Genomic DNA, 25,732 nt, shown 5'->3' on the forward strand with positions numbered 1-25,732 from the left:
GGAATAGCCCCAGCTATCAATGCTCCTGGTCCGCAGTACGCATCCAGATTAACTTCCCTGCTATTCCCCTGGGAATGCTTCAGAAAATTTCCACGTGTGTGAAAGGGCCAGGATTAAACCTCTAAATACCTCTTTAATCCTCTTTCTACACTGGGTAAAAACCATTAAGCTGTAATCAAGTCCTTGGCCCAGCCGCTTTCCTTGAAGCCCTCAGGCAGCCTCACTCTGTAAACGTCAGTGAAGGGATAGTTTATTCTGTAGATACAGATGCAGGGGGGTCTCCAGATGCACTGGAGTCAGAATCCACCGTGGGAGCATCAAAGTACAGTGTGCCACAAAGATTTAAAAGCTTACCCCTTTAGAAGTCCATGTTGGAAAAATAGCAGATCTACAGATTTGAGCTCTGTATAACAAAAGCACCATGTGGGGAAAAAAAGCATGTGCACGGTTTTGTTTAATTGAATTTTAAAGCACATTGTTACTGTGGCAAATTATGTGAGTTATTTGACATGTTTTTGCAAACACTGTTGATGTTGTTTTTTTTTTTTTTTATGAACATGGTAAATAACAAAAATACTTACTTCATTCTGCCATCTACCCAGAGATTCTTTCATTAGTTGTAATGTATTAAGTGTCCAGCAGGCAGTGCTGGTGCAGCCTTGTTTCAGTTGGATTATAGCCATATAGTACAGTATGAACTTCAATTGGCAATACCATCTGTAGTTTCAATGAAGGCTTATAATGTAACCATAGGGTCATACTTTCAAATCATGTGCTCTAGTCTTAAAATAACTTAATTCCGCACTTATGACTTATGTTAGCGTTGTGGATGCAACTGTACAGTGCATTAGTAAGACCTCATCTAGAATATTGCGGTCAGTTCTGGTCATCTTGCTACAAAAAGGATATTACTGCTGTAGAAAGAGTGCAAAGAAGAGGCATGTCATATGCAGACAGGCTAAAAGAGTTGAATCTATTCAGTCTTGAACAAAGAAGAATGACTACATGGAGACCTGATTCAAGCATTCAAAATTCTAAAAGGTATTGACAATATCGAACCAAGGGACTTTTTCGAACTGAAAAAAGAAACAAGGACCAGGGGTCACAAATGGAGGTTAGACAAAGGGGAATTCTAACAGAAAATAGGAGGCACTTTTTTATATAGAGAATTGTGGGAGTCTGGAACCAACTCCCCAGTAATGTTGTTGAAGCTGACACCCTGGGATCCTTCAAGAAGCTAACTGATGAGATTCTGGGATCAATAAGCTACTAACAACCAAACGAGCAAGATGGGCCAAATGGCCTCGTCTTGTTTAAAAGCTTTCTTATGTTCTTTTTATCAACTATAGACACTGCGCCTTTAAATACTTAGCAAGCTATATAAACCGTCATTGCTTACATACACTTGAAAAGAATAAATGATTAACTCCCTAATGTGGCTGCGACAATAAAATATTTAATCAAACAGTTTGAACAAGCAGTAGTAGATTGACTTGTGTGAATATTAAAATTAATACCTATGAATCACAGCTGGGAAGAGTGAAGGAAATACAAGACACTATGGGAATGGAGTTGAGCAGCCTGACAACTCCATTGTCACAGATGGGTTAGATGCATAGAATAGCAAGCAAAAGCCAATTATTTGCATTTTAATAAGGCATTCCTATCTGTTGTGTGACATTTAATTATAATCTCAACTGCAGTGAGTTTTTATACATTTTATACAGTTTAGTGGGGTCATGTATGGAGTCTATTCAGCTTTTCAGTTTTTGACTACAATTACACAGATTTACATAAGAACAGAAGAAAATATACAAAAAAGAGGGGACCTTTCGCTCATCATTGATCGTCAGGTTTCTAGTAGCTAGATAACACATGACTAGGTAGCCCATTCCATACCCTTACTGCTCTTTATGTAAAGAAGTGTCTCCTCCTCTCCAGTCTAATTCTGTCTCCACTTAAATTCCAGCTGTGAACTCTGGTACTGGCTACATTGTTAACTTTGTCAACTCCGCTTATAATATTAAAGACTTCGGTCAAAACCCCTGGTTCTTCTTTGTGCTAAGTACAATAAATTCAGTCCCTCAGCCCCTGATCCCCTGAGCCCCTCAGCCCCTCAGTCCCTCAGCCCCTGAGCCCCTCAGTCCACTCAGTCCCCTCAGTCCCTCAGCACCTCAGTCTCTTAGTCCATCAGCCCCTCAGCACCTCAGCCCCTCAGTCCCTCGGCCCCTCTGTCCCTCAGCCCCTGAGTCTCTGAGCCCCTCAGCCCCTCAGTCCCATCTTCATAGCTAAGTCTGGGGTTGGTCTGGTTGCTCTTTGATGTCCTCTCTCCATGGCCACGGTGTCTTTTGGTAGTTTTTCTATTGCTGTGGCTATGGGCATTATCATTACCAATGTAGCATTATCTGGGGGTTACCAGCCAAGATTGGCAACTTGCTGATTGCATGACACCCTGCACTTCGAAAGGCTGTGCTTTTACCAGATGAGCTCCTAGGTCTGTAGATGACAATGAAAACTCTCCACTGTCAAATTACGGTGTAGCCAACTGACTATTGTCCTCAGTGAAATTAACAGTTTGCTTTAGTATCAGCGTGTAACCAGAAAATGAATGTTCCAGTTTTCAGCTAATGCTGGTACCCAGGTATTGGCAGTGTAGCATCGTGTGACACACTGTGCTAAGGACAGACCCCTGGGGAGTTTTACATTTATAAATTTGGTTGCTGCAGTTATTTTAGGTTGTATAATGTTGTCTCAAGAGTAGTGCCAACTGCTCTGTTTCCAGCTGAGAATATGTAAGACACCATAAAAACCAATAGGAAGAAAGTTGCTGAATGATTTTGTTTTGTTACAGAAAGTTGATTAACAAAAAAAGAATGCAAGTTGATGACTGTATCAAAATTTGCAGCATGTATCTGTTTCTTTGCTGTGTTTATGCTGTTATAGAAGGAAAGATTGATCTGTACTCTCTGTCCTGGGTATAATAATTAATATGGGCAAACTCAAGCAATATCTAACCCCAACCCCGACCTGAACCCTAATCCCAACCCTAACCCTAATCCCAACCCTTTCATGATACAATTGTGTATTTGCTTATATCGTGCAAAAAGATGTGCACATTAAGTACATTGTAACTCTGCATAATAACATTGTAATTCTGTGTAAGTACACAGGTATTTATTAAATACAGTGGCTTGCGAAAGTATTGCCCCCCCCCCCCGGGCATTTTTCCTATTTTGTTGCCTTACAACCTGGAATTAAAATGGATTTGGATTTGGATTTCATGTAATGGACATACACAAAATAGTCCAAATTGGTGAAGTGAAATGAAAAAAATAACTTGTTTCAAAAAATTCTAAAAGATAAATAACGGAAAAGTGGTGCGTGCATATGTATTCACGCCCTTTGCTATTAAGCCTCTAAATAAGATCTGGTGTAAACAATTACCTTCAGAAGTCACATAATTAGTTAAATAAAGTCCACCTGTGTGCAATCTAAGTGTCACATGATCTGTCACATGATCTCAGTATATATACACCTGATCTGAAAGGCCCCAGAGTCTGCAACACCACTAAGCAAGGGGAACCACCAAGCAAGCGGCACCATGAAGACCAAGGAGCTCTCCAAACAGGTTAGGGAGAAAGTTGTGGAGAAGTACAGATCAGGGTTGGGTTATAAAAAAATATCTGAAACTTTGAACATCCCACGGAGCACCATTAAAGCCATTATTAAAAAATGGAAAGAATATGGCACCACAACAAACCTGGCAAGAGAGGGCCGCCACCAAAACTCACTGACCAGGCAAGGAGGGCATTATTCAAAGACGCAACAAAAAGACCAAAGATAACCCTAAAGGAGCTGCAAAGCTCCACAGCAGAGATTGGAGTATCTGTCCATAGGACCACTTTAAGCCGTACACTCCACAGAGCTGGGCTTTACAGAAGAGTGGCCAGAAAAAAGCCATTGCTTAAAGAAAAAAATAAGCAAACACATTTGGTGTTCGCCAAAAGGCATGTGGGAGACTCCCCAAACATATGGAAGAAGGTACTCTGGTCAGATGAAACTAAAATTGAGCTTTTTGGCCATCAAGGAAAATGCTATGTCTGGCGCCAACCCAACACCTCTCATCACCCCGAGAACACCATCCCCACAGTGAAGCATGGTGGTGGCAGCATCATGCTGTGGGGATGTTTTTCATCGGCAGGGACTGGGAAACTGGTCAGAATTGAAGGAATGATGGATGGCGCTAAATACAGGGAAATTCTTGAGGGAAACCTGTTTTAGTCTTCCAGAGATTTGAGACTGGGACGGAGGTTCACCTTCCAGCAGGACAATAACCCTAAGCATACTGCTAAAGCAACACTCAAGTGGTTTAAGGGGAAACATTTAAATGTCTTGGAATGGCCTAGTCAAAGCCCAGACCTCAATCCAATTGAGAATCTGTGGTATGACTTAAAGATTGCTGTACACCAGCGGAACCCATCCAACTTGAAGGAGCTGGAGCTGTTTTGCCTTGAAGAATGGACAAAAATCCCAGTGGCTAGATGTGCCAAGCTTATAGATACATACCCCAGGAGACTTGCAGCTGTAATTGCTGCAAAAGGTGGCTCTACAAAATGTTGACTTTGGGGGGGGGGGGGGGAGGGTGATTACTTATGCACGCTCAAGTTTTCTGTTTTTTTGTCTTATTTCTTGTTTGTTTCACAATAAAAAATATTTTGCATCTTCAAAGTGGTAGGCATGTTGTGTAAATCAAATGATACAAACCCCCAAAAAATCAATTTTAATTCCAGGTTGTAAGGCAACAAAATAGGAAAAATGCCAAGGGGGGTCAATACTTTTACAAGCCACTGTAACTACTATGTAAATACACAGTAATTACAGGTGTTTAATATTAAGTGCCACCGGTTCAGTTCTTATTGAACCCCATACCTAATGGTAATTCATAATGGTCAGACAGTGAGGAAGGAGGCCTAAACTGTGGTAGGCCTTACTACCCTCTCTCTTTGACTGTAACTCAATATAAATCCTGCTGGTGTTTCCCCGCAGGCGTGATTTAGTGACCCAAATGACAAATACATTAAAAGTACAGTAACTTTCCGGTGCTGTTAATAAGATTTGATACTGTTTAGATGAGGACAATAGACAGCAGGGTCACTCATATAAAATGTGTTGAATGTGTCTTTAACTAATAGTTAGTTCATCTGAGTTCAAAACAATTCACAAAATCTAGAAGGGTGCCATGTGGTGCTGGGCTACTGATGGAGAAGTGGCTGCCTCATGTGCAGGGGCTGATGCAGGTGAAGTGGCTGGCATCCTTGCAGGGGCTGCCACAAGATTGCTTCTTCTCCCACGGGATCTCATGTACCCTCTTCGCACACTTGGCCCTGATACTTCACTGGCATCCTCCTCACTATTACTGCTGCTGGAGATTCATCTTCGAAAACCCAGTCCGCTTCAAAGCCAGATTCGTCATTGTCCGTCTCTGCTGCATCAAAATCTTCGTCATTGTCCGTCTCTGCTGCATCAAAATCTTCGTCATTGTCCGTCTCTGCTGCATCAAAATCTTCGTCATTGTCCGTCTCTGCTGCATCAAAATCGTAAAATTAGCAGTAATTCCAAAAACTGCTTTGCTGTCCTGTGTCTTCTGCGATCCATTTTCAATGCGTATTGGGGTAACAGTGAATTTCTTGTAAAAACAAGTGACTTGTATAGAAACCACAGTGCAGACAGACAGCTGAGCACTGTGAGCTGTCAAGGCTGATTGACGGGATACCATGAACCTCATTGAAACAATAGAAATGTCAGAATACCGCTCACTTGAGGAATGCAGACTGATATAATCAAACATCAGTGCATGGTGGCAAGACCCGACTGATAAATACAAATAATAATAATAATAATAATAATAATAATAATAATAATAATAATAATAATAATAATACTGCAACATTTCATTTTATAATATGTTTTATATGTATCGGTCAATTTGACCACTCCTGGTCAGAGTAGGTATGACAGTATTGTATCTCCTTAATCTCCTTCATTTTTGCAGCTACGCAATTCTTTCTTTGTCAGGGGAATTAGTACATATATTTAGGAAAAGTCAAGGAAAGCAGCTCTGTATTTTAAACACATGTAAGGAATTTTGTAATAGTTTTTGTATCAGAACTGATTATTATTTTATACGATGTTATTTTCTGTTACAGATTGAACAAAGAAGCTGGGACTGTAAGGAAATGTAATAGTCCATACTCATATTGTTAGAATATTTGGAATGTATGGTACTTTTAATGGAGAGATATTAAGTACAGAGTTATAGTGGGGTATTTTGGAATGCAGAGTCTGTCTCAATAAATTGCAGATTGACTAAAGAGAGGGCAAATATGACCATTTATGGGCATTTGTGAAGAGGGTTCTGCTTGGTTGCATGGGGGGGGGATGGTAATCTTAGAGATAAAAAGATGCAAATAAATGTTTGTGAGGTTTGGCAACTTGCCACTTACCCAGGTATAATGAGGAGGGGGTCATAAATGACATAATTAAAAGGGTGTGTTTTGGAATCTACAAAACTAAAGTGAAAACACTGTTCGGGACTCAGTTCTATCAATCTCACTGCAGCCCAGAGTGATGCGACCCTATTCAATACAATTGTCTATTCTACGCTATGCAAATAAACATATAGATGTAACACCACTAATATTGTTTATCAGTTTCATTATTCTCTACAGTTGGCGAGTCAGCGAAGACAAGAAGGAAATCTGGAGATACCTGCTGCTGTTGTCTCTTCTGATGAGGAGGGGCTGCAGTTGTGAACCAGGCCGCATGATAGAGTGATTCAATCTGTGTACAACTCAAGTTTGTACTTCTGAAGTAGAAACTCGAGTTGAAGCTCATCTATTATATATATATATATATATATATATATATATATATATATATATATATATATATATATATATATATATATATATATATATATATATATACAGATATATACCATATATCATTAGTCATTGGTTAAACCAGTGTTACCAGGCTGTCCCAACCATCCAGCCGGGTGGTATTTCTTTGTTTATAAAGATTTAATACTTACAAGCCATGAATTCGACAGAAGCAGGAATTTGTGAAATTAAATGGACCTTGCAAGGTATATATATTCCATATCTATAATATATATATATATATCTAATTATATATATATATATTATATATATATATATATAATTAATGAAAGTTTCCCAAAAATTTACAGTTTAAGGAAACCACAGTTTAAGGAACAGTGTGCCTTTGGAAAAGTCCATGAATGCACAAGGCATGCATTTATAAATATCTCTATTCCCTTAACACAAGTCAGAGGAATAAAACTGCTTGGAAAGCAGCATGGGTACCCAAGGTCTGCCTTATATAAATACATCTATCGCAGCCTGAGGAAAAGGGTGTTCTATAAAATAAACATGCATATCATAGAAGTATATTGGCAGCAATGACTGTCCTCAGCACAAATCAATGAAAACAGAGGAGTCCTTCTTAACATAGGCTTACTATACATGTCTATAGCTAACATTAATAATTTGGATATATACCAAGAAAGACCTTGGTATTCTGATAGACACATTACTGCAGTTAAAAGGGAAAACAGAAGAGGTGCACAATCAAAAGTGTAGAGTGTAAATCAGTGGAGGTTTTGATGAGGTTGTACAATGCACTAGGTTCAATTCTGGCCAACACATTACAGAAAGGATATGAAAAGAGTTGAAGAACGAGCAATCAGACTGAACCACTGGGAACAAAACAAGTATTGAAAATGGCTTAACTGAACCAACTAACCTTCCAAGCAGATCCTGAGTAGCATGGCCCCTGACAACTCTCTCTTGATAAAGATAAATAACTCCAACACATGGCAAGATCCCAGTTTTATTTCTCAAGCAGAAATCAATAATGAAAACACTAAATCTCCCATGAGGACTGAAACTGAAAGTACAAAATTAAAAATATATGAACTGTGTGCAGAGACCAAGGTGCCTATGTACAGTGGAGTGGCCACTATCCCAAAGTAGATGACCTTGTAAGCTTTGGTATCTGGAGGCATAATTGCTAATGAAGTGAATGGCAAACACATGGTTTGTATGCATGCTGCTCACGTATTCACTGACAAGATGAAACTGAATACACTTGCAGCTTGTCAGTGATCTTCTCTTACGACCTGGAATATTGCTAAGAAAGTTTACCAAGAAATGCCAAGTTGTACTAATATATATATAGAGGGAGCAATCTCATTGGCTAACTAGTGTTCCAATCAGAACAGACATGTCATCACAGCAGCACTGCTTGAAACTTTCAGAACTTTCACTTGATAACCAATTCACTTTGGGAGGGGTCGGGCCACACAATTTCCTTAGGCGTGCAGATGTTGGACCTCGTGATGCTGAATGACACCGCTAGACATGCTTATATTGGAATATATTTGAACACCCAGCTGTGTGTTATTGCTTTAATCAGAAAGACAGCACTAAATCATTATAAGCAAATTATACGTGAGCAACCTGCTTTAGCTCTGGGTACTCACTGGAGAGTTATACAGATAATCCAGGCCCTAACTATGTATGGCATCATACTTGCATGCACTCAGCATCAGCTCACGCAGTCAGGTACCACATAATGCAGCTCATCAGATATCAATAGGAAATTGGAAGTTATGACATCAGGTCGAAAGCCTCTGAAACGTGTTTCCTTTACAAGTTTCATGATGTTTCAATCAAGACCTGGAATCAACTAAAAAAAATGACCTTCTTCTAAAACAGGGGTGTTCAATCACAGTCCTGGAGGGCCATTCCACTCTAGGTTTAACAGGTAAAATGAGATAATGAAGAACTGCAGGGTGTGGATGGAGGTTTCATTGGTTCAATTAAGCAATTTAGAACAAATACCAGGAGTGTAAGGGCCAGCTTTGGCCACACCTGCTCTAACAAGCGAGTGATTTAGTACTGAATTCTGGATTTTCACTGGAGATATATATGAAAATTAAAATCCTTTGGTATAACTAATCAATTTACTTAGCTGTAGTAGATTTTAGGATGTATTTCAGAAGATTTAAATAATGTGTAGATGTCTTCTTCAAACTGCAGACATTTAGAAAGACAAGACTAATTGAAACATTTGTCATTTAATTTATTACATTTACATTGTGTCTTTAATTACTGTGTATTTGCATAGTAGTTACTTAGTAATTACATGTGTGCTTCCATGTAATTACAATGTTATTATGCATAGTTATAATGCACTTAACATGCAACTCTTTTTGCATAATATACAGTATGTAAGTACACAATTCTATCAGAAAAGGGTTAAGGTTAGGTTTAGAGAGGGTTAAAGTGGTTAGGGTTAGGCTTAGAGTTAGGTTAGAGTTAAGATTAGGGGTATAGTGTGCAAAAAGATTTTTACATTAAGTACATTATAACTATGTAGAATAACATTGCAATTATGTTTAAGTACACATGCATTTACTAAGTAACTACTATGTAAATGCACAGTCATTAGAGATGCAATGTCTCTACTGATAAAGGCTTATCAGTTTCTGTTATCATTTCTAAATCCTGGACTATTGAGTGCTTCGTAGTTATGGACGGCAAATGATTTTAAGTAACAAATGTTTTTTTTATTGTTTTTTTAAGTAATACATTCAAAATAATTCAAGTAGTAATTTCATGTAGTTTGTAGCAATTCATCATTTTTAATAAAATCACTTGTGAGTAGTGTGAGGACCAGCTACAGTCAAACTGCCTATTGTATTCAACTGCAAACATTATGTTTGAAAACAATTGAAAGAGACAGAGAGAACAGGCTGGAAGGGAACTAGAAAAAAAGATAAACAAAATCTTGAATATCGTTTTTGTTCCAGAATGTAATAAATAATTTAGTTTCATTTTCAGTTTCTGTTTCATGAAAAATTACTTTTTTTTTTTTCATTTATCGTATTAGATCCCATTCCGAATCCCTGCTCTTGGTGCTTTTGTTTGCTTTTTTAACAGGGCCTGTTCTTGATGTTTTTGCTGGTGAAAACTGTGAAGTTACTTCATGGATGTATACAAAAAGAGCAAACAAGATTCCATGCTTACAACAGTATGATATAACAATGGAGTGCTGAGCTGCAGCCAATCATAATGTACCTAGCAAGAATCCATGCTTACAACAGTATGATATAACAATGGAGTGCTGGAGCTGCAGTGAGGACTGATAGTAAAAGTCAAACAAAGCAGCAAACTGTGTCTGTGTTAATGTGCTGCTTTCAGACGTAACCCCCTTGCACATGATGGGTCCTGCAGGCCCAGCTGAGAGACAAATAAACTTTACCTTTCAGGGACTATCTGAGCCCATATTGCAACGAGGGAGCCCAAGTTTCTGAATAGCAAAGGGCTGGGAGAGGATGTTTAAAAAAACCTGGAGAAATCCTTCCACAATGCAATGGAGACTTGGCTGTGCTTTCAACACACTGACTGATATCAGCTCTGCCACTGAGTGGAATACACAGTATTGCAAACCTTGTCTGCAGCACAGAAAACAACAAAACTAATTCCATTTGATTTTGAATCAGATCAGCTTTTACATTTTAATGATTTGCCTGGGGTGTTATTTAAAACCCTGGGGTCTTAAAGGAAAGAGGAACCTTCAAAAACAAAATCAAGAAGAAAAATGTTTGGCTATTAATTCTGTAGATTATTATTATTATTATTATTATTATTATTATTATTATTATTATTATTATTATTATTACACTGTAAAACAACAAAAGCATTTTTCACCATTGTCTGTATTCTATATTCACTGTAAATGTATTTTATATTCAATGCAATCATCCATGCCTTTAAAACTGAATTTTAATGTTAAGGAAATCACCAAAGATCAGAAAATCAAACTGATTGTCAGGTTGTGCATGAAGCGTTATTGCTTTCCAGTGTGCGAAATTGGGCTTTGTGAATAAATGAGTGGGACAGAGACAGAGAATGACCTCCCAACCTGTGAAGGCTCTGTGTAAAGGGAACAGAGTGGCCTGGGACTGGATGGACGTGCAATTAAATTGGCCATCTAGAAAGGGGACGGGGCTACAGTACACCAAGTCATCGACCCGGAAATGAAGCGATGTGGCAGCCGCGGATTGGAGGAACAGTTGCAATAGTTTACCAAGGGGTCATGAGTGATTGTATAAGTAAGGGACGAAGTGATGTAATCTGTTCCTTTGTTTTGGTTAGAGAAAAGAACCTGGGAGGACCTGTGTTTTATGTATCCGTATTGTGAGTGTTTGTTTGTTTGTTTATAATTGTGTATTGTTATTAGTAAACGACTAACACGTTTCGGAGCTGTTTCCAAGGACCAGCACAAACCCGGAACTGCACTGCACTTGTATCACCAAGGGGGTGTGATTGACAGTACATAAGGGATCTGTTCCTTTGTTATGGTTAACACTAAACCACTGGAAGGAGAACCATATTATAAATCGTGAGTGTTTTGTTTGTTTTGTCATGTCTAAATATATACTTGTTTATTGTTATTAGATGGCTAACATGATCTGGAGCTGTCGATACAGGCCAGCATAAAAACCCTGAGAACACTACACTTGTTTCATGATTAATTGTATTTTCATCACGAGCACTGTAGCTGGACTGGTGACCGTATTTGTATATTGTGGGTGTATTAAAGACTGTGTTTATTGTTTCGAGGCTGGACTCTGTGGTTTTACTGAGCAATACACATTGCTGCCATTCTCTTGAGCACTGCATCACCAAATCATAAAGTTTGAGTGGAATTGAGCGTATGCACAGTTTATGCTCAGATAGAACGCACAGCTGATAAATGAGGGCACCAGGTCCCCAATTTAAAGCTATGCACAGTTTACGCTCAGATAGAACGCACAGTTGATAAATGAGGGCACCAGGTCCCCAATTTAAAGCTATGCACAGTTTACGCTCAGATAGAACGCACAGTTGATAAATGAGGGCACCAGGTCCCCAATTTAAAGCTATGCACAGTTTACGCTCAGATAGAACGCACAGTTGATAAATGAGGGCACCAGGTCCCCAATTTAAAGCTATGCACAGTTTACGCTCAGATAGAACGCACAGTTGATAAATGAGGGCACCAGGTCCCCAATTTAAAGCTATGCACAGTTTACGCTCAGATAGAACGCACAGTTGATAAATGAGGGCACCAGGTCCCCAATTTAAAGCTATGCACAGTTTACGCTCAGATAGAACGCACAGTTGATAAATGAGGGCACCAGGTCCCCAATTTAAAGCTATGCACAGTTTACGCTCAGATAGAACGCACAGTTGATAAATGAGGGCACCAGGTCCCCAATTTAAAGCTATGCACAGTTTACGCTCAGATAGAACGCACAGTTGATAAATGAGGGCACCAGGTCCCCAATTTAAAGCTATGCACAGTTTACGCTCAGATAGAACGCACAGTTGATAAATGAGGGCACCAGGTCCCCAATTTAAAGCTATGCACAGTTTACGCTCAGATAGAACGCACAGTTGATAAATGAGGGCACCAGGTCCCCAATTTAAAGCTATGCACAGTTTACGCTCAGATAGAACGCACAGTTGATAAATGAGGGCACCAGGTCCCCAATTTAAAGCTATGCACAGTTTACGCTCAGATAGAACGCACAGTTGATAAATGAGGGCACCAGGTCCCCAATTTAAAGCTATGCACAGTTTACACTCAGATAGAACGCACAGTTGATAAATGAGGGCACCAGGTCCCCAATTTAAAGCTATGCACAGTTTACGCTCAGATAGAACGCACAGTTGATAAATGAGGGCACCAGGTCCCCAATTTAAAGCTATGCACAGTTTACGCTCAGATAGAACGCACAGTTGATAAATGAGGGCACCAGGTCCCCAATTTAAAGCTATGCACAGTTTCAGACAGGAAACTCTAAATTAAACTTTTCCATTAATAATAATAATAATAATAATAATAATAATAATAATAATAATAATAATAATAATAATATGTTTGTGTACAGCATTATAAACAGAACGTTCACATTGGCAATATTACCAATTAGAATATTTAAGGCTACTATGGAAGTTTTTTCTTTGACTAAAATCATAACAGTTTTTTAGTCTTCTTAGGCAACTGAATGATCACTCAGAGATGCAGATTGTAGAACAATTTCAAGAGAATAATAATTACTTCTGACAAGATGTCACTCAAACCTTTGTTTTCCTTCAGAAATTGCTTCACTTTGCTCACCGAATTAAGCAGGCAATTTCTCGATTTGCAAATATCACCCAGCATTTCTATGTGAAGCGATAGCCTCTCCATGTTAATATCACATTGGAAAGCTTCACTGATAGGTGTGATATCCTGTTTTAAGTCACGTACTGCATCAGTTATATGCTTCTCCAATTTCACTGCAAATGTGAAGAGTTCTGATGAAAGCCTCTGCCCAATTGTAACTTTACAAGCATCAGTTATCCTGATATGTATTTGATGAAAATAGTCTTTGGGGTTACTAAAGGTTTGAGGAGAGCTTCCATCATCGAGCCATGTCGGTGGCTTGCGTTTTTCGGGATCTTCTAGATTCAGAGTTTTTGGCTTATCTACTGACATTTCCCAAAAGTGACTAATGAATCGGTATGCATCCCACTCAACACCCCTTGCAGCAGGTCAACTTTCTTGAGAACGCTGTACAACGACACATTTGGGCTCTGAGTTTATGGACCCGTGGCTTTTACAGAAACTGTTAATGTAAAGTGACTAAATTCATCCAGGCAGTTCATTATGGCCACGTAGTTGATGTGCAACAATTTTATCCTGCTGAACCTCATTGTCCATCTTGTTGGGCACAGTAGGTGTAAAGATAGCTTCCCTTCACCCTGAAACTCTTTGAATGCTGCCATATGCTTTGGTGACTACCTGATGGCATTAATGAGATCATTCACCATTGAAAAACAATCATGACACACAGGGATATTTTGTAGGGCATCCTGAGTGGCAAGATTAAGGGAATGTGCAGCACAATGAACAAATTCTTTCACCTCAGTAAATCTACTGGATACACTACTGGCTCCATCATAACATTCCCTCCCAGCGTCAGAAAAAGGCAAATCAAACCTGAAAATCAAATCTTCCATAATTTTGAAAAGAGAAGCAGCATCAGTTGCGTCAGTTTGGTAAGAACCCATAAACTCTCCCAGTCATCAATAGTCTCATCCATCACAATGGAATAAAACTTAGAGCCCTTTATCACTTGCACAATTTTTTGTAGCACTGACATTGCCATCATTTTGATTATCTTGTTAACAACATCATGTAATAGCCACTTGTATTTTGTGTGACTAAGCCATTGTCTTAATTCCTCCGATTCTGTACTGCATAGCAGCAAGAGCTGCATCAAATTTGAATCATGTCCACGCAACGCTATTCCTTGCTGAGTTAGGTATTGAACACTGGTAAACACTGGTGCCGGACTTCTCACAACTACATTTCCCATCATGTTTCTGCTCACTGGTAAATCCATTTCAGTTAAAAATTTAAAGGTTTAAAAAAGTGGTCAAAATCTAAAAAAAAAAAATTAAAACACTACACACCTTACGTAAACATGGGAACATGTAACACAATAAAATAAAAAGGTCCTTATGTACCCTTTAAACTAGAAATGAAAACTCTGGTATCTTTTTACCATTTGAGAAATATAGCCAAACTTAGACCAATTATTTCTGTATCTTTCTCTCTGGTATCCCAAAAGGTCTCACATACAGTTCGTTCAGAATACCGCAGCTAGAATTCTGACTAAAATGAGGAAAAGTGAACATATTACCCATGTTTTAGCCTCCCTACACTGGCTCCCTGCTCAGTATAAAATATAAAATATATTTTAAGATTTTGCTGTTAACCTATTAAAGCCCTAAATGGATTAGCACCTAGTTAGCTCACGGGATGTGGGGCTGCTGGTTATTCTTAGGATCAGCAGAATCATCATGGGAGCCTTTTCATGCAGAGCCCTTAAATTATGGAATGCCCTCCCTTCTTTCATCAGGGAAGCTGGGTCTGTTACAATCTTTAAGTCAAGACTGAAAACAAATTTTTATAAAACAGCTTTCTTATCCTAATGGGTTTTAATTTAACTTTTAAGTTTATTTATTTTTTTAATATACTGTTTTTTTAAATATGCTATTTAATATGTAGCAGCTGTGCGTGTGACATGCCTGGGGACCTTTACACAAAGATATCGTGTTGTGTAAATGTAACAGATTTTTGTACAGTGCTTTGTGATACTTTTGTATGAAAAGTGCTGTAAAAATAAATAAATGCTTTGAGTTTACCTCTTCCTCAGAGCCTCCACCTCATTTGCAGCCATGGGAGTAGTCTTCCTGGTACCCGGAAAGACAAGTCAGAGCATCAAAACCAAGCAAGGCAAAATGCTGTGATACGTGCTTATGTCAACGGTGTTTATTATCTAATGAAAAGCTGTCTTTAAATTGCAAGAATGGTTAATAGAATATGTGTCCACATCCTCAGGTATAAATGTCAAGAGTCACAGTTTTGACATAGACATTTAGGGGACAGGAGCTCTCCAAAGCTCTATTTACAAATACAGATTGTGCCAGCTTATGGTCAGGAATGGCATTGATTATGTGAGCTAAGAGAAAGCAAAAGGGTATTATTCAGGGATTATACAAGAAACATTTCTTGTAAATGTCAGTGATTCACAACCTTCCATACAACCTTCCAACTATTTTACAGTATAGATTTACCAGAAGCCTCCAATACACTAGCATAGTATTTTTGCATGCTCAGTTTCCCATGGTTATACTATGCATTCACCATAGTTGACCATTTGTTTAAACATGTTATTCAGTATGCTATAATATGTATACCCATCTTTGTTTTACAATGCTTTTATATACTCTACAATCCTGCCACTGCATTTTATTACACTTTGCTATGCTTTTACTATGTCTAACTTTTATAAAGGAACACAACTGCATTTACCATAGTTTACTCCAGTTTGCCATGTTGTTTATTAATATGCTTTACCATACCTCACTATTCTTTACAGTGCTTACATATGCGTTACCATACTTTCACTATGCATTAGTACACTTTGCTATGCTTTTACTGCAGGAAACTTTTATAAGAGTGTAATCCTTCTTTACACGCCTTCTTTTCTCAGATCTAATTTTTCATGCTTATTTATTGAAATGATAAAGCTTGTATAAGAGAAACCCAACAATAACCGTGAACGGTCTGTCAGAATTGCAGTACACCTGTATACAAGATGTCATCCTGTGCATAGAACATACAGCATGGTATCTTTTTAGGGTGTTTCTTATAACATAAAACACAGTTTCACTTTGCTGTCTCCTAAACTGAACAAGACAATAAGACAAAAGGACACACTCAACAAACAACAAGTTCATTTCTATTACCTCACACGTACCCTTTTCTCTGATTCTGAATTACATACACAGTCCTGTGTCCTGAGAGACACCCCAAAGTCTTGTTTGTATAGCAGCAACTAAGCATGGTAATGCATATTTGCTTCCAATAAAATAACACAACTTATGGTGCTGAAAAACAAATTTAAAAGGACATGTTCATCATGAACTGCAGAAATGAGATGTAATCTTAACAAACCATCTCTTTTCTGAACTCTAAAAGCCATTGTGCCTTGCCTGGCTTTCTCCTTAGTTATTGTTTTTAAAGTGACTGCTCTGTAAGGGCTCTTTTATTACAAGCCAGCATTGCCAAATGCCACTGGAGTTATTGATTGTGCTGTCATTGCTTGAGTGCCTGCCACGACTGATGAAGATGTTTTCTGTAATGGGAAGGTATTGCACTCTGTTACTGTACAGGCGGTGGAAGATGCAAGCTTGCATACTAGCGGTCAAAGGTCTCTTTGGACACTTCAGGACCTTAGACATCCCATCACAATCTTCAGAAGAAGAGCCGCTCCCCCATTAAAAACTACAATATGGTATTACCAGAGTCCTATAGTAAGCATGCATGCAGTTCTATTACAAATACATTTTTGGCAGTACTGACACACACACACACACACACACACACACACACACACACACACACACACACACACACACACACGCACACATACAGTGGTTTGCAGAAGTAATGTCACATTTTGTTGAACTGCAAATAATGTGTGCATAGTTTTTCAAACAAACTTTTTTTTTATTCAAAGCTGCAGTGGTTAAACTGAACATTGTTATATGAGGAGGAGATAAAATGTCAGCAAAACTTGCAAAGAAAATGTACAAAATGAAATGTACTGGTTGCGTAAGTATTCAGCCCCTTAAGTCAGTACTTGGTAGAAGCATCTTTTGAAGCAATTACTGCTATGAGTCTTTTTGGATAGGTCTCTACTAGCTTTGCACAGTAGGATGATGATATTTTTGCCCACTCTTCAAAGGAAAATTGCTCCAGTTCTGATAAGTTTGTTGGGGATCGTTGATGGATTGCAATCTTCAAGTCTCGCCATAAAATTTCGATTAGATTCAAGTCGGGACTTTGACTGGGCCACTCAAGAACATTAATTCTCTTCTTGTTCAACCACTCAAGTGTGGCTTTGGCTTTGTGCTTTGGGCCATTATCCTGCTGAAATGTGAATTTCTTCCTTAGTTTTAGAGTCAAGTTTTCCTGAAGGATTCCCCTGTACTTTGCACCATCCATTTTCCCCTCTATTCTGACAAGCTCCCCAGTTCCTATTGAAAGCATCCCCATAACATAATGGGCTTCACAGTTGGGATGGTGTTGACTGGGTGATGTGAAGTGTTGGACATGCACCAGATGTAATGTAGTACCTGTAGGTTCACTCTGCTGGGTAGTGCATTTCAAAGCAAAGACTCAACCATGAGCACCAACAAAAGTATTTGGGCAGCTACCCAGTTCCTATTGAAAGCATCCCCATAACATGATGGGCTTCACAGTTGGGATGGTGTTGACTGGGTGATGTGAAGTGTTGGACTTGCACCAGCAAAGCAAAAACTCAACCATGAGCACCAACAAAAGTATTTGGGCAATCAACATATTTTGTATAAAACCCATATGTTGATAATTATTGACAATTATCATGATTGAAAACCAACACCTGATGATAATTATAGAATCAATGAATACATAATCACGAAGTGCTGAAAAATAAACTGGAAATTTATGATTCAATTTAAAGAATACAGCAGTGTCTCAAAATGGCAATGATACAACTAAAAGAAAAAAGAGAAACTACTAGAAAAATAGCAGAAAGACTCGGTTTACCAAAAAGCACTGTGTGGCTATCATTGACAAACACAGGAGAGCAGGAACTATTACAACTAGCTCCAGGTGTGGAAGACAAAGAAAGATTTATGCAAAATCTGGAATAAGAATCGTTCGAGCAGCCCAGCAAAATCCTTGAATTACTGCAAAAAATTTGACACAAGAATTGAGAGAAGATGGTCAAGAAAATCACGAGCAAATAATTCAATGATACCTTAACAAGATGAATGTCCATGGGTGAAAATCAAGATGCAAAGCTTTGTTAAAAACAATACACAAAAGAAAGCGATTGGAGTTTTTCATTGAATACTTGAAGAAGCCTGATGATTTCTTCAACCAAATGTTATGGTCAGACGAATCCAAAATAAACTTTTTTCAACAATATGTTTGGAGGAACACAGGAGAAGAATTTAAAGTAAAGTTCATCATGCCCAGTGTTAAACATGGTGGATGTTATGTGATGGTATGGGCTTGTTTTTCTTCCTCAGGCTCTGGCGAACCTTTGTTTTGTAGAAGGATGCACGAATGCTGCAATATAACAAGAGATTTTGCACTCTCATTTATTACCCAGTGCTAGGCTTATTGGACAAAAGTTTGTATTTCAGTAGGACAATGACCCTAAGCATTCTGAAAAAAAGGCAAATTGTAGTTATGGATTGGCCTTTTCTCCATCAGCAAATACATCCAGAACAAGGGACCCTGATGCCCTCTTAGATCACATGCAGCTCCGGTCAGCAGCACTGGAGAGTGCAACCCTTTGCCTCTCAGATTCTGTGCTGCACAATAGAGTTGAGCTGTTAGTCATGCATCAGTCACTCGTTTAATTAATTCCAAAATTCACTTTAGCCTTTGGCACTTTCTTTAGTTCAAGTTCACTGGCTACACAGCAGAATATGTTCGTGCACTAGAAAAGGCCATTTTATATAACATTTGAGAATCTCTCACTCATACACATTCAGTACCAGTCAGTGGATGATAAGAAATAGTACATTGTGCCTCCTTTAACAGTAAAAAAAAAAAAAAAAAGAGCAGAAATACACCAAAAAATATGCTTCCGATTTTGATTCAGAGCTTTTTCATTCAACCTAATGGGATCTATTTTCATTATTTAAGTTTAGCGGGCAGTGTTGTGTGATGCACTGCCGTTACGTATTGTCCTTGATAGCTCTTTTGCATTGTGGTTAAGATGCTCACTTGCAGTGTGTGGGAGTCACTGGTTTGCACCCAGCCTCCACTCTGTTACATATGCAATGGCTACTCACAGTACAACCACAGTACAACCATCAGAACTCTTTCCACTCTATCTGTATTGTGTTTAGTGATATTCATAAGATAGTTATTAACTCCCTCCTGGGAGAAAACAACAGAAGGGTTAATATAGAGCAAAAGGGGGAGGTATTTAGATTTCTCCCATAGCATAAGTAAGCACTGTAAAGAATACAGAGATATTGGAAGATACTGACATGCCCCACATGACATCCGGTTCCTATCCAGTTTTAAATAACTTTAGCATAACTGAGGCAGAAGTGTTAAAGGGACTAGGAGCTCTTAAAATAAACAAATCCCCTGGGCCAGATGAGATCCTCCCAGTAGTACTCAAAGAAATGAAAGAAGTAATTTACAAACCGCTAACCAAGATCATGCAGCAGTCTCTTGACACAGGGGTGGTACCGACAGACTGGAAAATTGCAAAGGTAATACCGATCCACAAAAAGGGAAACAAAACTGAACCAGGTAACTACAGACCAGTAAGCCTGATTTCTATTATATGCAAACTTATGGAAACTATAATAAGATCCAAAATGGAAAATTACCTATATGGTAACAGGGTCCTGGGAGACAGTCAACATGGTTTTAGGAAAGGGAGATCGTGTCTAACTAACTTGCTTGATTTTTTTGAGGATGCAACATCGATAATGGATAATTACAAAGCATATGACATGGTTTATTTAGATTTCCAGAAAGCTTTTGACAAAGTCCCGCACAAAAGATTAATTCTAAAACTGAACGCAGTTGGGATTCAAGGAAACACATGTACATGGATTAGGGAGTGGTTAACATGTAGAAAACAGAAAGTACTGATTAGAGGAAAAACCTCAGAATGGAGTGTGGTAACCAGCGGTGTACCACAGGGATCAGTATTAGGTCCTCTGCTATTCCTAATCTACATTAATGATTTAGATTCTGGTATAGTAAGCAAACTTGTTAAATTTGCAGACGACACAAAAGTAGGAGGAGTGGCAAACACTGTTGCAGCAGCAAAGGTCATTCAAAATGATCTAGACAAGATTCAGAACTGGGCAGACACATGGCAAATGACATTTAATAGAGAAAAGTGTAAGGTACTGCACGCAGGAAATAAAAATGTACATTATAAATATCATATGGGAGATACTGAAATTGGAGAAGGAATCTATGAAAAAGACCTAGGAGTTTTTGTTGACTCAGAAATGTCTTCATCTAGACAATGTGGGGAAGCTATAAAAAAGGCTAACAAGATGCTCAGATACATTGTGAAAGTGTTGAATTTAAATCAAGGGAAGTAATGTTAAAGCTGTACAATGCACTAGTAAGACCTCATCTTGAATATTGTGTGCAGTTCTGGTCACCTTGCTATAAAAAAGATATTGCTGCTCTAGAAAGAGTGCAAAGAAGAGCGACCAGAATTATTCCGGGCTTTAAAGGCATGTCATATGCAGACAGGCTAAAAGAATTGAATCTGTTCAGTCTTGAACAAAGAAGACTACGTGGCGACCTAATTCAAGCATTCAAAATTCTAAAAGGTATTGACAGTGTCAACCCAAGGGACTTTTTCAGCCTGAAAAAAAGAAACAAGGACCAGGGGTCACAAATGGAGTTTAGACAAAGGGGCATTCAGAACAGAAAACAGGAGACACTTTTTTACACAGAGAATTGTGAGGGTCTGGAATCAACTCCCCAGTAATGTTGTTGAAGCTGACACCCTGGGATCCTTCAATAAGCTGCTTGATGAGATTTTGGGATGAATAAGCTACTACCAACCAAACGAGCAAGATGGGCCGAATGGCCTCCTCTCGTTTGTAAACTTTCTTATGTTCTTATGTTCATATTAATAAACATGGCAAACCAGGGTAAACTCTGGGAAATGCAAGGTATAACCATGGGAAAAGCAAAACTGGGAAAATACTGTGCAAAAATAAACTTTTATATGGGCTGTTTAAAATATCTCTTTTAATATCTATTTTAAATGGGCTCATTAAAATACACCCAATGTCTTTCTTTCTTTCTTCCTTTCTCTCTCAACTATAAGTTTTTTTATTTTCTCCAGCCCAATCTTCACTGGACACTGTTGAAGCCAGGGTCTAACAGATTTTGGCACTGGCAGTTTGTTGTTTCTCCAGAGGGTGGCCTTTTCATGTATTATAAATCAAGAAATCTGTTTAAATCAGAGGGATACCCAGAAGGACTCAACAGAGATGTGTTGATTCCAATCAAGCAGCAAGAACACTGGCAGAGCACCACACGTTGTGACCCAATTGGCCGTGAGTGAGACCACATTCATATACTTTGAAGAGAAGCTCTGATGGCACCTGTAACATTGGCAATCCATTCTATTAGAAACAATGTCACAGTCCATCTGTAAGAGTGCTCATTCCAGCTAGTGTTACAGAGCGCTGTTTCATATACTGCATTTAGAGTACAAGTTAAACAGCTCAGCACAACTAGTTCCGCACCTGTAAGTGTGTCTCTCTGTAGCCAGTGTCAACCCTTATACAAGTTTACCATAGTGTTTTTGCAGGGTCATTTTGCAGTTTTCTCATGCTTTTCTTGTGGTTACTGTATATTGTGTATTTATGATAGGGTACCATGTTCTGTCATGTTTTTTAATATGCTGTGGGCTTCACCATGCTTCCCTGTGCTCAATTATGTTTTGTATGCTTTTACTATGGGAAAATACATTAAAAAAGACAATAATAAAAGCATGACTGCCTATTTGACTGTAGGGTCATCCAGGACCTTTCAAGCTGACAGCTCCTCTATTGAAACCCTACAGGTGGTCATAGTTACTATTTTACAACATTGTTTAAATAAAACAACGTTATTGAAAATAAACTGAAGCCTCCCCAAAAGTCTGGACTTCTCTGTAATCAGTACTCTTTCCTACAATGTTACTCCAGCAGAAACCTTACACTTGCCATGGCATGCCATGCTTTGCAATGTGCTTTACCATACCTCTGGGATTTGCAATGCTTTACCATGCTTTCACTGTGCTTAATTATACTTTGCCATACTTTTACCATGGGCAACTTTTATGGGTTAGTTTACCATGGTTTGCTTTTTAATATGCTTTACCATATCTTTTTTGGTTTTACCATGCTTTCACCATGCTTAATTACACTCTGGAATGCTTTTACAATGGGGAAACCTTTATAGGGGTTAATTTACCATGAGTTGTTTTTTAATATGCTTTACTTTATCTTTCTAGGCTTTACAATGCTTACCTATGCTTTCACTGTGCTTAATTATACTTTGCTATGCTTTTACAATGGATAACTTTTATAGGGGTTAGTTTACCATGGTTTGTTTTTAATACGCTTTATCATATACCGTATCTCTGGGCTTTCCAATTTTAGAGTGGCTCTCAAAAGTATTCACCCCCCTTGGACTTTTCTACATTTTATTGTGTTACAACATGGAATCAAATTGATTTAATTAGGAGTTTTTGCCACTGATCAACACACAAAGAGTCCATAATGTCAAAGTGAAAAATAAAATCTACAAATTGTTCTAAATTTGTAAAATTGATAATAATTGATTGCATAAGTATTCACCCCCTTGAGTCAATATTTGGTAGAGGCACCTTTGGCAGGAATTACAGCGTTGAGTCTATTTGAATAAGTCTCTACCAGCTTTGCACATCTCGACACTACAATTTTTGCCCATTCTTCTTTGCAAAATTGCTCAAGCTCTGTCAAGTTGGATGGGGACCTTTGGTCAACAGCAATTTTCAACTCTTTCCACATATTCTCAATTGGATTGAGGTCTGGGCTTTGACTGGGCCACTCCAGTACATTGACCTTTTTGTTTTTAAGCCAGGGGTGAATACGTTTGAGAGCCACTGTACCTATGCTTTACCACATAAACTGTGCTTAATTACACTTTGCTATGCTTTTATGCTGATGGAAAGCATTTATAATGGGCAGCTACAACATTTCATAAACAAATCAGCTTTCTCTTTGAAATATGAGCATATTCCAAATTAAAGTATGAAATAGTAAAGAACCAATAGATTTCAGCAGGAAAAAGTCATGCGGGGCAGTGATAATATTGCCTGTGTTAATGTTTGCACTCCTTTAAAAGCTGGTAAAGAACAGCTACATCCAGTACAGCCCAGTTGCAATCAGAATCTATTTTTGACTGTTTCCTGCATAGGATTGTGAAATGGTTAATGTCATTTTCTGTATACTCAGTTGAATGTATTTCATTAAAAGTCACTGAGAACCGGTTTGATTTATGAAATAGGTTTGTGAGGCAGTTGGAACCTGTTTATAAAATCAACCTGAAAAAAATAAATACATAAAACATCTCTACATTCAACTGACTTAATTTCTTTTCTTTTCTTTTTTTTTTATTCAAAGCCCTTCTTGGAAAACACTGTGGGAAATTGCTCCCCATCTTCTGCTGTTCTGAGTTTCATGACGAAATTAGTCCACTGCAGGCAGAATCACTTTGAAAGTTGCAATAGAGAAAACATCAATTGCCTAAAAACCATTAGAATTCTGTGCGTTGTCTTTATAGAAACCTGCTTTCATTCACACTCCCTTAGTTCAATATCTTCATTAACACTTCTTACAGTACATGAACTACAGTCAATTCTCGTTAAAACAAACTCGGAGTTGACAAATTTCCTGACACTATGAATTTTCTACATGGTCCCTGCTAAATGTAGCTGTTGCTTATTGTAAATCACTTCTTATAATACAAATTTACTTAACATGAATTTCCTGTCAATGCAAATTATTTTGGAACCCAACCAGGGGAGAAACGTTTGAATAAAACGAATCGCTCTAGTTTGAACAGCTGACTGTAAAGGATGTTGTGAAATGTATTTACTTGCATCCAGCCTCTGTACTATATTTAAGTGCTGTTTTGGGACAACAGATCCTGTGATGCATTGCGAGTTGCCATTAAACTTTTTAAAAGTTCACTTCCAACTGTATGTTCAATAAAACTTAGAATACTTATAAATTTGTAATATGCATTTGGCTTAGACTCCTGATAATATGAATTACTGATAATATACATGATTTTGTTGGTCATTGAAATTCGTATTCACGAGAATTAACTGTATTTCTATTGGCCTATTGCTAAGAAACAGATGCAGCTTTCATCCAAATCATTGCCTATGAAATATCTGCATGCAGGTTATCCAAACCGACTGGGACCAGGGGGTGTTTGACTCACACACGATTTTCAGGCTCTCGGATGCAGCAATTTATTAAGACGGAACTCTATACTTCACAAGTAAAGCATGCTTTACCAGTCAGTAGTACAGCTACAGCTGAGCAACATAGTGCTACTTAGACTGCGACAAAAAGACAAGGAAAGGAAGTCCAAAGCACAGTGTTTGGGCTGTGCGGTACAGCCAACTAAGTGCAGATTGTGGTTTCTTTTTTGGTTCTCTCTAGGCCTGCTTCTCTTTTGCTTTTTTTGTCTGTTTCTTCTCCAATTCTCTCTCTATGTTCAACTGTTTCATCTCAGCAGCCCGCTACTTATCCCCCCCTCCCCAAGAGCGTCAGAACCAGTGTGCCGCCCTTTCAGAGTCCCTGCTGGTTTCCCACCCCAAGAGCGTCAGAACCAGTGTGCCACCCTTTCGGAGTCCCTGCTGGTTTCCCACCCCGAGAGTGTCAGAGCCAGTGTGACGCCCTTTCGGAGTTCCTGCTGGTTTCCTACCCCCCACCCCGAGAGCTTCAGAGCCAGTGTGATGCCCTTTCGGAGTCCATGCCGGTTTCCCACCCCGAGAGTGTCAGACCCAGTGTGACGCCCTTTCGGAGTCCCTGCTGGTTTCCCACCCTGAGAGTGTCAGAGCCAGTGTGACGCCCTTTCGGAGTCCCTGCTGGTTTCCTACCTTCCACCCTGAGAGCTTCAGAGCCAGTGTGACGCCCTTTCGGAGTCCCTGCTGGTTTCCCACCCCCCATCCCGAGAGTGTCAGAGCCAGTGTGACGCCCTCTTTGGAATCCCCAGGAAAGTTCAGCCTCTTTGCTCAACCCGGACACAAACTGGCGCCATCCCCTTTTTTAAACTGAACTACAGCTTGGGTCCCGTTCATATACTGGTACAGCTCATGAAATACTGAAATCTGAGCAAGCATGCCCAGTAGTACTTGTGGACTGTCACTAGAGGGTACAGGAAAAAAGCATTCAAGGCAAAAGAAGAATGAATGGAGAAGAAGCAAAAATTATAATTA

General features: G+C 38.8%; 1 protein-coding gene across 1 annotated transcript in view; it reads right to left on the bottom strand.

Moving 5' to 3' along the window:
• LOC121328888 (GDNF family receptor alpha-4-like) overlaps positions 1 to 25,463 on the bottom strand; it is an 82,614-nt gene extending 57,151 nt beyond the window's left edge. Inside the window, exons 1-2 of the mRNA XM_041274062.1 lie at positions 25,394 to 25,463; positions 5,366 to 5,584 (exon numbers count right to left, since the gene is read on the bottom strand). Coding sequence (XP_041129996.1) covers positions 5,366 to 5,584; positions 25,394 to 25,463 — 289 coding nt within the window. The remainder of the gene's footprint in view (positions 1 to 5,365; positions 5,585 to 25,393) is intronic.
• Between the last annotated feature and the right edge of the window lie 269 nt (positions 25,464 to 25,732).

Source organism: Polyodon spathula, chromosome 1 (assembly GCF_017654505.1).
Source record: "Polyodon spathula isolate WHYD16114869_AA chromosome 1, ASM1765450v1, whole genome shotgun sequence".
Taxonomy (NCBI): Eukaryota; Metazoa; Chordata; class Actinopteri; order Acipenseriformes; family Polyodontidae; genus Polyodon; species Polyodon spathula.